We start from the raw sequence: 12,960 nt of genomic DNA, 5'->3' as shown, positions 1-12,960 counted from the left end.
TTACTAACCTATTGTCTATAGCAGCTACAATGGCAGAAGAGTATTTGAGACAGATTGTATGGCCCACAAAGCCAAAAATATTTACTGTCTGGCCCATTAGAGAAAAAGTTTGCCAATCCCTGGTCTACACCCATAGTTCTCAGACCTGGCTGCAAGCTAGAATCTTTAAAAACTTGCTGTTTGGACCTCACCCCAAGAGATTTTGATAGAACTGGCCTTGGGTGGGACCAGGCTTTTTTTTTTAAAGCTTTTCAGGTGATCCCCAGGCTTGAAATCCACTGGGCTAGATGGAGTGTGAATGGCCCCTGTAGCAGCAGGAATATGACTTTGTTTACTATCCTGGTTCCTAGGAGTTACTCAAAGTCTACATTGAAAGAGGCAGCATTATCTCTGGTGAGAAAGGGCTGATCCACCCTGAGTTCTTGGATTAGGTGGTGGTGAAGCTTGACCTTATCAGCCATCAGTCCTGCCAACATTCCTTCTGAGGCTCCAAGCCTGTCTCACAATGACTGTCTTCCATTGGTGCTCTCTCTTTTTTTTTTTTTTTTTTTTAAAGACAGGATCTTGCTCTGTTGCCCAGGTTGGAGTGTGGTAGTGTGATCTCCCAGGCTCAGGCGATTCTCCTACCTCAGCCTCTTGAGTAACTGAAACTCCAGACGTGTGCCACCATACCTAGCTAATTTTGGTACTTTTTGTAGAGATGGGGTTTTGCCATGTTGCTGAGGCTGGTCTCAGACTACTGGACTCGAGAGGTCTGCCTGCCACCACCTCCCAAAGTGCTGGGATTACACATGTGAGCCACCGCACCAGGCCTTATTGGTGCTCTCGCTATTGAAGGATTTCTCATTTGCTGTCTTGGTTAGGAACAGGACTACAGGCAATCCATTCCAATTCAAAACCTTTTGTTTTCCTTCACACAAACATGTTGGAGCGGACAGGAGAATAAAGAATCATGGAGCATTTTTCCCATATATTAGTTGGCAAGCCAGATTTTGAAGGTTGCAGCAAAGCATATGTTTCCTGAGAAATAATCCCGTCGTCTGTCCTGGAGGGAGAATTCTTGGTTAGGATTTGATGGCATCTTGGGTTACTTCTGTAGATCACTCCCAGGTGGCCTTACTTGATTGTTTTTGGTCTTTTGCTTATATTGCCTTAAAAAAACCCATCCTGCCCACTTTGTTGGCCTTGCATATTTCTCCGTGTACCTCTCTGGTAGATAGTACCTGTCATCCTGGAACCTGTCAGGGCTTGTCGGCCTTTTGCCCAGAGTCATTCTTGGCTCCCTTGAGCAACTCCTGACAGTGCTGATCCGTGGAGGCCTACACCTGGTCCTAAGGAGCAACCTGCCCCAGAGGATGTCTTTGAAGAAGGACTGCTGGTCTTTTAAAGCATGTCTTCTCTCTGGGGTGACCTTAGGTTTCCATAGCTCAGAGGAGACCTGCACATAAGAGAGACAAAGACAGACAGACACATGGGCACACACATTTCCCCTTTCAGTAATCTGTCAAACTGAAATCCAGAGTTAAGTAGTGGGGTTTGCAGCATTTTGAGTGCTAAATACACAGGTCAGGTTCACCCATTGGGTGGTGGGCACTGGGGAGCTGGAGGACCGTTTCTTCTTCTGGGAAAGCTAGCCCAATTAAAGGATCTTTGGCAGCTGACCCACAGGAACCCAGATTCTAGACATGAAGCCCTCTGTGAATGATGGCATAGTGTATTATAGATCAAGTCGCTACAAACTCAGTCTTTTAATCTATAAAATGGGCAAGGAAACGTAAGTATCATTTCACCTTCACAAAGATTTTATGAGAATAGATTAAATAAACGTGAAAGGCACTCTGTAATAGCAAGGTATAATAATTTACATTGCTGTGGTCCAGCTAGGCTATAACCTTGTTATGTTATTATCTGAGGCAATGTTATATGCCTGAGCAGACTCCATATTGCTATTTAATAGCTCTGCCCACTCAACTCTTCAAGAGAGAAGAAAGCTTTAGAGGTGAAAGTCTGGTCTTTATCATAAACCTCGAGATTGGAGACATGTCTTAATAGAGGAAGATATTCCGTTTATAAATGTTGTGGAAGGCTGAGCACGGGGCTCACTCCTGTAATCCCAGGACTTTGGGAGGCCGAGGTGGGTGGATCACTTGAGGTCTGGAGTTCCAGACCAGCCTGGCCAACATGGCAAAACCCCATCTCTACTAATACAAAAAATTAACTGGGTGTGGTGGCGGCACCTGTAATCCCAGCTACTTGGGAGGCTGAGGCAGGAGAATCGCTTGAACCCAGGAGGTAGAGGTTGCAGTGAGCTGAGATCACACCACTGTGCTCTGGCTTGGGTGACAGAGTGAGACCCTGTCTCCAAAAGAAAAAAGTGTTGTGTAGTGCACGCTGTTATGGGGTCTGGAGTCCTGAGCTGTTCTCGGACTCTGTAAGTGGTTCTAGTAGACTTACTGGCAGATCTGAGGAACTGAGAATTTTATTTATAAATTGAATTACATTATTAAAAGTTATACCAGTGTTCACAACCATCCTTAGTATTTGAAGATAAAATGTATTCGCTGTGTTAGTTACTTGAGTAGACTTTTCCCTTATCCCAGTCCTGGAATTTTATAATTTTATAGAGACCATAGCAAAGGTAACATGAATGAGATCCATATAATTAAAAGGTATTCTGTCATTTATGATGGTTTCAGCTGCAGCAGAGAAGACTAATTCTCATGGGCCTGGACAATAAGGAAATTCATTGTCACATAGTGGAGTCCTCTGGAAGTGGGGTGGGATTTCCCATAGGTGGATTCAGTGGCTCAGTGGTGTCATTGGTTTGTCAGTTTCCCCCTCTAGGAGTGGATACATGCTGAGTCTCTTGGGGAGAGGTGGCTACCCAACACTTCCAGGGTTCTGGTACTTAGGAAGGAGAAATGGGGGAAGGTTGCTGCGTAGATGTCCAACAGTATCCAGGACACCTCCCCTGTGTATTTCAAGTCTCTTTGCTAATTTTCCATATGAAACTGCACAGACAGAGGAAGATTGGTACAGATTTTTTTTTTTTTTTGAGAGAGAGTCTCGCTCTGTCACCAGGCTGGAGTGCAGTGGCGTGATCTCGGCTCACTGCAACCTCCGCCTCCTGGGTTCAAGCAATTCTTCTGCCTCAGTCTCCTGAGTAGCTGGGATTACAGGCACCCGCCACTACGCCCAGCTAATTTTTGTATTTTTAGTAGAGATGGGGTTTCACCATTTTGACCAGGATGGTCTCGATCTCTTGACCTCGTAATTCGCCCACCTCGGCCTCCCAAAGTGCTGGGATTACAGGCGTGAGCCACGGCGCCTCACTGGTACTGATGTTTAGCATTGCAGTGAACTTTGTTGAACTTGGTGGTAGGCTTACTTTCTACCCTTAATGGGAAAGATCCCAGGTGATAACTCTTGGCCTTGTGTTCCTCCCACTGCAAGTTGACAAGTTGACACATGTGTTGTAGTGTTGTAAGCCAGGATTCAGCAAGCCCTAACCTCATAGCCTCATTTGCATATTATCTCTATCCCAAGTGAAAGGCCTTTAAGCTCAGATCTGGGAAGCTTAAAGTCCCAGGAGTTTAATATGGAGATGTTTTCTATAAATTATTTCTGCCTTTTAAGGGCATTGTTGGAGATGTTGCTTTCATTACCGATCTTAAATGAAACCAAGGAGTCAGGCAAGATGGAAGATGTAGGATTTGGAAATAGGCAGTCTTGTCTAAGAAAGAATTGTTTGTAAAGTATTTTACTCCATGTCTTTGAGAGATCATGAGTCTAAGTATAAGAAAATTGGAGATAAAGTTGGCAAACATTTAGCTCTTCCAGTTGTTTATTTCCAGTAGATTCAGTTTTTTGAAATTCTGACTGAATGGGACTGAAATAGTAGATTTTCCATAGAACTGTTATTAAAATAGGAGATCCGACTGCTCAAATGAACTTTGGATGTGGTTCTAATTGAGGTTTGAAGTAATTGTGCTGTTGAAGTTACTGGATGGTGTTGAGCCATCCTTTGCAGTACATAGTCCGCAAATGATTTTGAATTGGTTTCTCATTGTTGGCACCTAGTTATCTGAATGACAGCCAGCCTTTGATTCTCAGATCAAAGGAGTTAAAGAAAGGACTCCATCCCTGCAGGTGTGTCTTCTGAGCAGGTGATGTTAATGACAATAACTGGGAGGCAGAGGGCACCAGAGTGGGGTGGTTTACAGATGCAGACAGTCCAGCATTCCACTAGCTAAGCAGAAGGGAAGCCATGCAGCAGTGGTACAGAGCCCATGGCTTCAGAAACCTAAAGAAAGGAGGCAGAAGCATCAAGAAAAAGCACCGCAGAGCGGTGGATGGGGTGGTAGAAATTAGGAATAGCCACTTGCTGCTCCAGCTGCCGTAACACTGGAAAAAGCTTGCAGCTCTCTGTGTGCATGAAAATTTGCTGACTGTGCCTAGCGTGTAAATAGCTCTGTGGCTCTTATTCATCCCTAGGTATTGGTTACTCACAATAATGATGCCATGTCTGTAAAGAGACTTTAAATCATGTACACTGCACTGTTTAGGAAAGCATTGAGGTATGTGATGTCTTTTAGCTAAACATTCATCAGAACAAGTTATTAGAGTAAAAGCGTGAGTGCCTCACTTCAGTTTCTGGGACAAACAACTTGGGGGCCCATCTTTCCATCTTTTTCTCAAGACTGCCAGATACTGACGTATTACTAGAAATCTTTTTTATTTTACAAATTTCTAATGTTTTTTTTCCTTTCTTGTGTCAAAAATTGTTCATCTGGAGAATATAGGTGTGAAGAAAATAAAAATAAAACCATTTTTAATGCAGCCACTGAGAATAACTGCAGTTAACTTTTTGGTTCTATCTTTCCAGTGACGTCTGTATATGTATTTTAAAAGAAAGTAAAAGTAGGTTCATACTGCAAGTACTATTCAAGTATTAAATACAGTTTCCTACGTCATAATCATACCTCTTCCCTCCCCCGCCCGCTGTGTCTCTATGGTGTTTAACTGTAGTAGTTTTATAGTAGAACTAAGCAGAGTTTTGATTGACCTACAGCCATGTATTTTATTATATGGGATCCTATAGAAAGTCCTGATTCAAATATCAAACATCAGGAAGATTTGAAGATGTTAAATGTCAGTTCTTTAGGAGCCAGTGACCTCTTATAAGTCAGAGATTTAGAGTTATTTAATGCAGTGAATCAGAAGTTCCTTATGTGTATGTATTTTGAAGGATCCATTATAAAATAAAATATTTTCTTTCTCTTTAGCATTCTCTGGATATTCAACAAATACAAAGTATGACCCACACCAAATTAAAGCAGAAATAGCAAGTCGTCGGGATAGGGTGAGTAAAACCGATGCTTTTACAACCGGGTGGATGGAAGCCTGAGGCCTTGCAGCCTAGGCTGCTGGTGTTCCCCTCTGGTTGACTCCTCCTGGAGGGATCGCTAGCAGTGTTAGACTGGAAGGGTTCTGAGGGTTCTGATGCTCCTTCCCCGGTAACCCCTGAATTATCTATGTGCTACCACCGTGTTTCATCTCTTCAGACCCTTGTCTTGGTTGTCTGGGAAGGGGAACACTTTTGTTGCATTTGGGACAAAGCACGAGAAACATCTTGGCAATGAAGCCTGCTCCCCTCTTGGTGTGTCATTCCCTGAATCAGGGTGTATCTTTTAGTGCAGTGGTTCTCAAATTTTAGCACAGCTAAGAAAAATACCTGGGAGCTTGTTCAAAGTGCCAGCTTCCAGGCCTAGCCCCTGAGTTTTGACGTGGACCTGGAGCGGGTCCCAGAATCTGTTTAAAGAAGCACTCCAGGAGCCATTGAGTTTCAGGTAGTCAGAGAGCAGGCTTCTGGACACAAAGTTTCATTTGCGGGGGTCTGAGAGGAGTGGGTAGAAGGAAAGATGAAGAATGTGTTACAAAAGTTGCCAGTTGTAATGTGGAAACCTTGAAAATGTTACTGGTGCCCCACTTGGGTAAGAGTCTGTCTAATCTGGGATTTTTGTATCTAAGCACAGCAGGTCTTCTAGAAAGGCTGCTTCTTATGCATGTGAATGGAAGTTTATAGTGAGAAGAGATGATCTTCTGAACTGCAAGCTGAGTAGAAACTCAGATGACAGTGTTAATAACAACTGTAGAAATCATTCTTCACAGCTGGTTTTTGGAAAAAAAATGTGATTTGTCTTTAGCTTTCCAGATTAAAACGAGAGCTGACCCAGATGAAGCAGGAACTGCAGTACAAAGAAAAGGGGGTGGAGACCCTGCAAGAGTGAGTTGCCTGGACACTTGTTCCAAAGCTTCATGACCTTCACTTTCATGCCTTTATTTATGCTCATGATTTTCCAATGCTAACTTCAGAATCTCTCTTTTCCTTGAAGATATTTCGTTGCTTTAAATGGAAATACTCGGGAAACAAGACCTTTACTTTTATGTTTATGCACGTTTGCTATAGCTGTGCAAGACACTCATGGCTAGTTACATTTAAATTAGACTTTTTCTTAGTTTTATTCTTTTAAATTTTTTGTTCTAAAATTGACATTTAAAGTAAAAGAAAATTAAAAGTTTAGTTTCCCAGTCTCAGTAGCCACATCAGAAGTACTCAGTAGTGACATGTGGCTAATGCAGGTTTTCTCCACCATTTAGCACTAGTGGGATTTGGGGCTGGATCATTCTTGTCTTGGGGGGACTATCCTATGCACTGTAGAATGTTGTCTTGGCCAGGCCTGGTGGCTCATGCCTGTAATCCCAACACTTTGGGAGGCCGAGGCGGGTGAATCACCTGAGGTCAGGAGTTCGAGACCAGCCTGGCCAACATGGTGAAACCCCATCTCTACTAAAAATACAAACGTTAGCCAGGCATGGTGGTGCATGCCTGTAATCCCAGCTACTCGGGAGGCTGAGGCACAAGAATGACTTGGCAGGCACCTGTAATCCCAGCTACTCAGGAGGCTGAGGCAGGGAGAATCTCTTGAACCTGGAAGACCGAGCTTGCAGTGAGCCGAGATTGTGCCGTTGCACTCCAGCTTGCTCGAGAGAGCGAGACTCTAAGAAAAAAAAAAAAAAAGAATGTTGTCTTTACTCTTTACCCACTAGATGCCAGTAGCATCTTCCACCTGCATTGTGACAACCAAAAATGTTTCTAGACATTGCTGAGTGTTCCCTAAAGAACACATTTAATCCCAGCTGAGAACCACCATGCTGGTGGCTACTGTATTGAACACCATAGGCGATAGATTTCCATCATCGCAGAAAGCTCCTTTGGACATTCTGGTCTGTAGGTCTTCCTCCTGTTCTCATTTTTACAATTAGAACTTTATCCCTACTAAGAGATTGGGGATGAATTGTTTACAATTAGTGAGCTGTATCAAGTCTGCAGATTTCATGAACTAAAGGTGGTGTTTGAGAAATGGCGCTGGTGTGGGTCTGAAGGTTTGCCGAGCCATTCTGTCCATTCACTGGCTTTCCTTGCTGAACTTGCACATGTGCCTCACGCCTTCTGCACCTACTTTTCTCATCTGCAAATGGTGATTGTTTTAGGCAGCTCAGGCTGCTATGACAAATACCATAGACTGGGTGGCTTGAACAGCAGATATTTGTTTCTTAAACAGCAGGTATTGTTTCTGGAGGCTGGAGGTCCAATATTTGGTTCCTGGTGAGGGCCTGATTCCTGATTTGCAGATGACCATCTTGTCTCAATGTCCTTTATGGCTAAGAGAGCAAAAGCTCTATTCTCTCTTCCTTTGCTTAATCCCATCATGGGGTTCCACCCTGTGACCTCATCTACCCCAAATCACCTCCCAAAGGCCCCACCTTCAAATGCCATCACATTAGAGGGTAAGGCTGTAACATAAGAATTTGGAGGACACACAAACACACAGTCCATAACAGCAATCATTGTGCTCAGTTATACTGAGGACAGCACCAGCACCTGGTACATGGCCAGCCAGAAACAATTAGCCCGACTCTGTGTGGTTACTGTTACTGACACAGGTGGGCAGCATGTTGCCTCTTTCATCCTGCGTGCAGACGCATGAAGTGGTACACGTGACTGCAGCACTGCTCTTCATGGGGAAGTAATAAAGGAATGTGAGGTATAGATGTAATTACTACCATTACCCAGCTATGTGTTTGTGTGCATTTTGGATCTACACTCAGAGCTTCCTTTTATTAGCCCTAGTTAGTATTAGTAAAGCTTCTTCTTTAGTTTTTTTTTTTTTTTTTTTTTTTTTTGACAGAGCCTTGCTCTGTCCCAGGCTGGAGTGCAGTGGTGCGATCTTGGCTGACAGCAACCTCCCCCTCCCAGGTTCAAGTGATTCTCGTGCCTCAGTCTCCCCAGTAGCTGGGATTATAGGTGCCTGCCACCACACCTGGCTAATTTTTGTATTTTAGTAGAGATGGGGTTTTGCCACATTGGCCAGGCTGGTTTCCAACTCCTGACCTCAGGCGATCTGCCCACCTCGGCCTCCCAGAGTGCTGGGATTACAGGCATGAGCCACCGTGCCCGGCCTCTTCTTTAGTTTTATCTTAAGCAAATCAAGTTTCTTTTCCAGCCAACCAGCTGCTGGTTTTGTCATTCATGCAGTGCGTAAGCCAGAGTGCTTTCCAAATGCACTGATGTGTGTTCTGTCCTTTTAGCCCCCCACTCCAGCCAGCCTCCAGATACTCCAACACCTCCTCAGATGCAACTGTGTGTGCTGTGGCAGTGTCATCCTGTGTCACTTTGGCTAAGGGAGTGGATAAGGAATAAGCAGCAACAAATCATTTGATTTGTGACAGGTCACCAAAAGTTATTAGGACTACCTAGTTGGATTTGAGGTGAATTTCCTACCTTCATTAGGCCACACTGTAGCTGTCTCTCATTGTGATACAGTGTCTGTGGGCAATAGGTTGTTTTTTGTTTGTTTGTTTGTTTTTTGAGATGGGGAGTCTTTCTCTGTCACCCAGGCTGGAGTGCAGTGATGCGATCTTGGCTCGCTGCAACCTCCGTCTCCTGGGTTCAAGCAATTCTCCTGTCTCAGCCTCCCAAGTAGCTGGGATTACAGGCACATGCTACCATGCCCAGCTAATGTTTGATTTTTAGTAGAGACTGGGTTTCACCATTTTGGTCAGGCTGGTCTCGAACACCTGACCTCAGGTGATCCACCTGCCTTGGCCTCCAAAGTGCTGGGATTACAGGTATGAGCCACCGTGCCCTGCCCAGTATGTAGTTTTAATGTTAGTCATTGTGCGTGCTGGAGGTTGCAGTCAATGTCATTCTCATTTGCAGCTGTGAGGAAGGTGACTGGGGTTCAGGAAGAGTCTGAGTTTGCTCAGGATTCCTGAGCATCAGCGGGGAGCCACGTCTGGCACTTCCCTCATGGCCGTGGTTTCTGGAGTGGGTTGTTGGGCTCAGTGCCTGTTGCTTTGCCGTGGCTCCATCGTTCTGGTGAACTCCATTTCCTTATTTGAAGACGAAGGCCATATAGCAGTGTCAGCTGTAGACGGACTGATTTAGAAAATAAAACGTACTGCTGACTGAGAAAACCCCCTTCTCCTTAGCATGGCTAGGATGTGAATTCATCTCTTGTAGTTGCAGTGGTTTCAAGAATAGGAAAAGGCAGCCTCTGTTTCCCTAGGGGCATTAGACAGAGAAGCAGGAACCAGAATAGCAAGAATTTTAACTTTACACCTGCGGCCACAATGGAGCGCAAGTTGTGCTCCTGGAAGAGAGGCGGGCCAGTGCTGTTTGGATTTTCTTTCTGCTTTCATTATCAAGATCCCGCGCTTGGGAACAGCAATTGTAAACTTGCCACTTGCCAAGGGGAGGCTCCTCCTGCCTGCCTGAGCCAAGGGGGAGGGAGGCTCCTTCTGCTTGCCAGAGCTCATGAGAATACCCGCCCTCCCCCTGGAGGCCAAGGAGTGGCCTGGGGAAGGCTCTGGACCTGGCCTTGGTCCTGAGGGGCTCACCCCACCTCATGCCTGACCAGGGGCAAGTCGGCTTTCAGGAGGGAGCTGCCCAGAGCCATTGTTTAATGGGCATGTTGCCTTGGCTCTGTCTGACGCTGCGTTGTCACTGTGCATGTTTACTTTATTCTGGGACAGACAGAGCCTCACAGGAAGAAGAGAAAACACAGGCACCCATGCCACTCTTAAAATATTTTTGTAAGTGGAAGATAATCTGGTAACCTTTCTCTGAGTTCCACAGCTTATGAGATGAAAACAGCCTCAGTATTTTTTCTGGTATTGGACATTGGGCTTTTATGTTTGGATCGAATCATGCAAATGTATATTTTTTAAATTGAGAAATTTTAGAAGGCCTTTTCAAGCATTGAAAATGTGATTACCCCATCTCTCCTGGGAAATCCTGACTATACATACAGATAGCACGTGAGCTGTTATACCTAAACATGAAGCATCTCTGATTTTATCACCAACGTTGCTTTAAGGCAGTGGCCCAAGATTTTCCTCCAGAAAATTTCCTGCTGTTCTCGCTTCCCAGAATATCCAGTGTATTCTTTTCCAGAGCACCTCACCAGGAGTTTGGCTGCTTATAACATTTTAAGCTTGCCTTGTTTATCTTGGTGAATTTCCTGGCTAGCAAGGAAATTCATCATTACACTTGGGTCCAAGTAAGGAAAAAAGAACCTTTTGTATTTTACTTTAAATCTATATATGTTGTTGATTGTTGTAGAGAGGAATTGGCCACAGATATGTTTGCTGGGTTAATGATAGAATATGTACATGGGTGTGTGTTATATATGTATCTACGTGAAGTGTATACATGTAAGCTTTTAATGATGGAAAATATCAAACATAAAAGTAGAGAGAATAGTATAATAAAACCCTCCTGTACCTCTCACCCCATTTAACCTGCACAATTGCCAGTCTTGGTTCGGTGGTGACCCCGCCGCATCTGCTAAGCTCTCACAGCCTTATTGAAGCAAATGCCAGAATCCCATTTAATCCATAAATGTGTCTCCAAAAGTTACGGACTTCTTTTGAAAATAATTCTAATCCCTGTACCCCACTTACTAGGCATCTTGTGTCCAGTGAGCTCTTGCATTTCTTCAGGTGTTTGGGTCCAGTTTGGGCCACAGAGTGCCTTTGATTGATATCTCTTATGTCTTTTCTACTCTCCCTCCTTTTTTTTCCCCCTGACAGCTTGTTTGTTGGAGAAAGTAATTTGGTTGTCCTATAGAATTTCCCTAATGTTGGGTTTTGCTGCTGAAATTCACATGATGTCATTGAACATGTTCCTCTGTCCCTTGTTATTTATGCAAATGGGTATAATAGTTCGAGAGGCTTGATCTGATTCAAGTTCGATTTCTTCTTTTTAGTAAGAATGTTTTTAGGTGGTGGTGTTACTTCCATCAGGAGGTACCACTCTCTGCTTGTTTCTTTTTGTGGTGTAACGATGATCGGTAGGTTCTGGCCTTGTTAGCCCAGTGCTTTGATTTATATTAATAACATTTCTCGTCAGCTTTTTACCTAAGTTGTGGATGTGTATCTTTCAGGATAAGTTCCTGAAAGCAGGCTTGGTAAGTTAAAGGGTGAATGTATTTGTCGTATTATAGGTTGAATATTTGTTATCTGAAATGCTCAGGACCAGAAGTGTTTTGGATTTCAGGTTTTTTTTTTTTTGAATATTTGCATCATACTTACTGGTTCAATATCCCTAATCCAAAAATTTGAAACCTGAAATGCTTTAGTGGTCATTTTCTTTGAGTGTCATGTCAACGCTTAAAAAGTTTCAGATTTTGAAGCACTTTGGATTTCGGATTTTTGGATTAGGGATACTCAGCTTGTATTAGATATGGCCAAATTCCTTTGCTGCGGGGGTTGCACCGTTTTGCCTTCCTACCACTAACATATGAGTGTTCTCGTTTCCTGTGGCTTTGCCAACAGGATGTGTTGATAAGCATTTGCATTTTTGCCAGTCTCATAGGTGAGAGATAGTATCTCAGTGTAGTTTCAATTTGCATTTCTCTTGAGGCCTTTTATAAAAGTCTTCAGAAAATAGGAGCACCACTTACAATGAGTAATTAAAGTTTACAGAAAAATTGAGCTTTTCCAGTGAAAGATCTCCTGGACTCTGTTGCCCTAAAGTTTCTGAAACGTTTTGGAAAAATTACCTTACTGTAACTTACTACTAGTGTCCAGGGGCAAAGGGAAGACTCAGGACCAGAACGTGCCATGTTTCCCAACTGGGTGATGTGCGTGAACGGACCAAGTGCACCAATAGATGTGGGCAAATTCCCCTCTCCAGCTCCTGCCTGGAGCTCTAGAAAGCACCTTGTGTTAGATTTTTTTTTTTTTTTTTTTTTTGAGGCATAGTCTCACTCTGTGGCCCAGGCTGGAGTGCAGTGGCACGATCTTGGCTCACTGCAACCTCTGCCTCCCGGGTTCAGGTGATTCTCATGCCTCAGTCTCCTGAGTAGCTAGGACTACAGGTGCACACCACCACGCCCAGCTAATTTTTGTATTTTTTAAAGTAGAGACAGGGTTTCTCCATGTTGCCCAGACTGGTCTTGCACTTCTGGGCTCAAGCCATCTGCCCGCCTTGGCCTCCCACAGTGCTGGGATTGCAGGCGTGAGCCACTGCACCTGGCCCCTTATGTTAGCTTCTGAGTGGTCCTGCAGGTGGGAAGCTCATTTAACATTGCCTTTCCCTGAGTTTCCTGCTCGTGTTATTGGAGCCTTTTCCTGCCATGATACCTATAATGTCCCTGAGCACTGGCTTGATGGCAGAAGATGCTTTTGGGGAACTCTGCCTGGCCACCTTGTCCATGGTGTGCTGTTTCTACACCTGGCCTCTGATCCTTCTCACAGCTTCCACCACCACGGCTCTGGGCCAAGCACTAATGTGAGTCTCCATCCTCGCACAGTAGCCACGGGGTTCTTCCACAACTAGTGCTCTCCTCGTGGTCCTCCTGTGGCCCTCTCTCACCTACAACACAAGCCAGA

At 44.3% G+C, this 12,960-nt stretch overlaps 1 protein-coding gene across 2 annotated transcripts in view; it reads left to right on the top strand.

Moving 5' to 3' along the window:
* Window positions 1-12,960, top strand: part of LOC105478111 (WWC family member 3) — a 128,491-nt gene that overhangs the window by 56,468 nt on the left and 59,063 nt on the right. For both annotated transcript variants that reach the window (XM_071088662.1, XM_011735104.2), the window contains 2 exons: window positions 5,286-5,362; window positions 6,207-6,286. In XM_071088662.1, coding sequence (XP_070944763.1) covers window positions 5,286-5,362; window positions 6,207-6,286 — 157 coding nt within the window. The remainder of the gene's footprint in view (window positions 1-5,285; window positions 5,363-6,206; window positions 6,287-12,960) is intronic.

Source organism: Macaca nemestrina, chromosome X, assembly GCF_043159975.1.
Source record: "Macaca nemestrina isolate mMacNem1 chromosome X, mMacNem.hap1, whole genome shotgun sequence".
NCBI lineage: Eukaryota > Metazoa > Chordata > Mammalia > Primates > Cercopithecidae > Macaca > Macaca nemestrina.
This window is presented reverse-complemented; position numbering and strand designations above follow the sequence as displayed.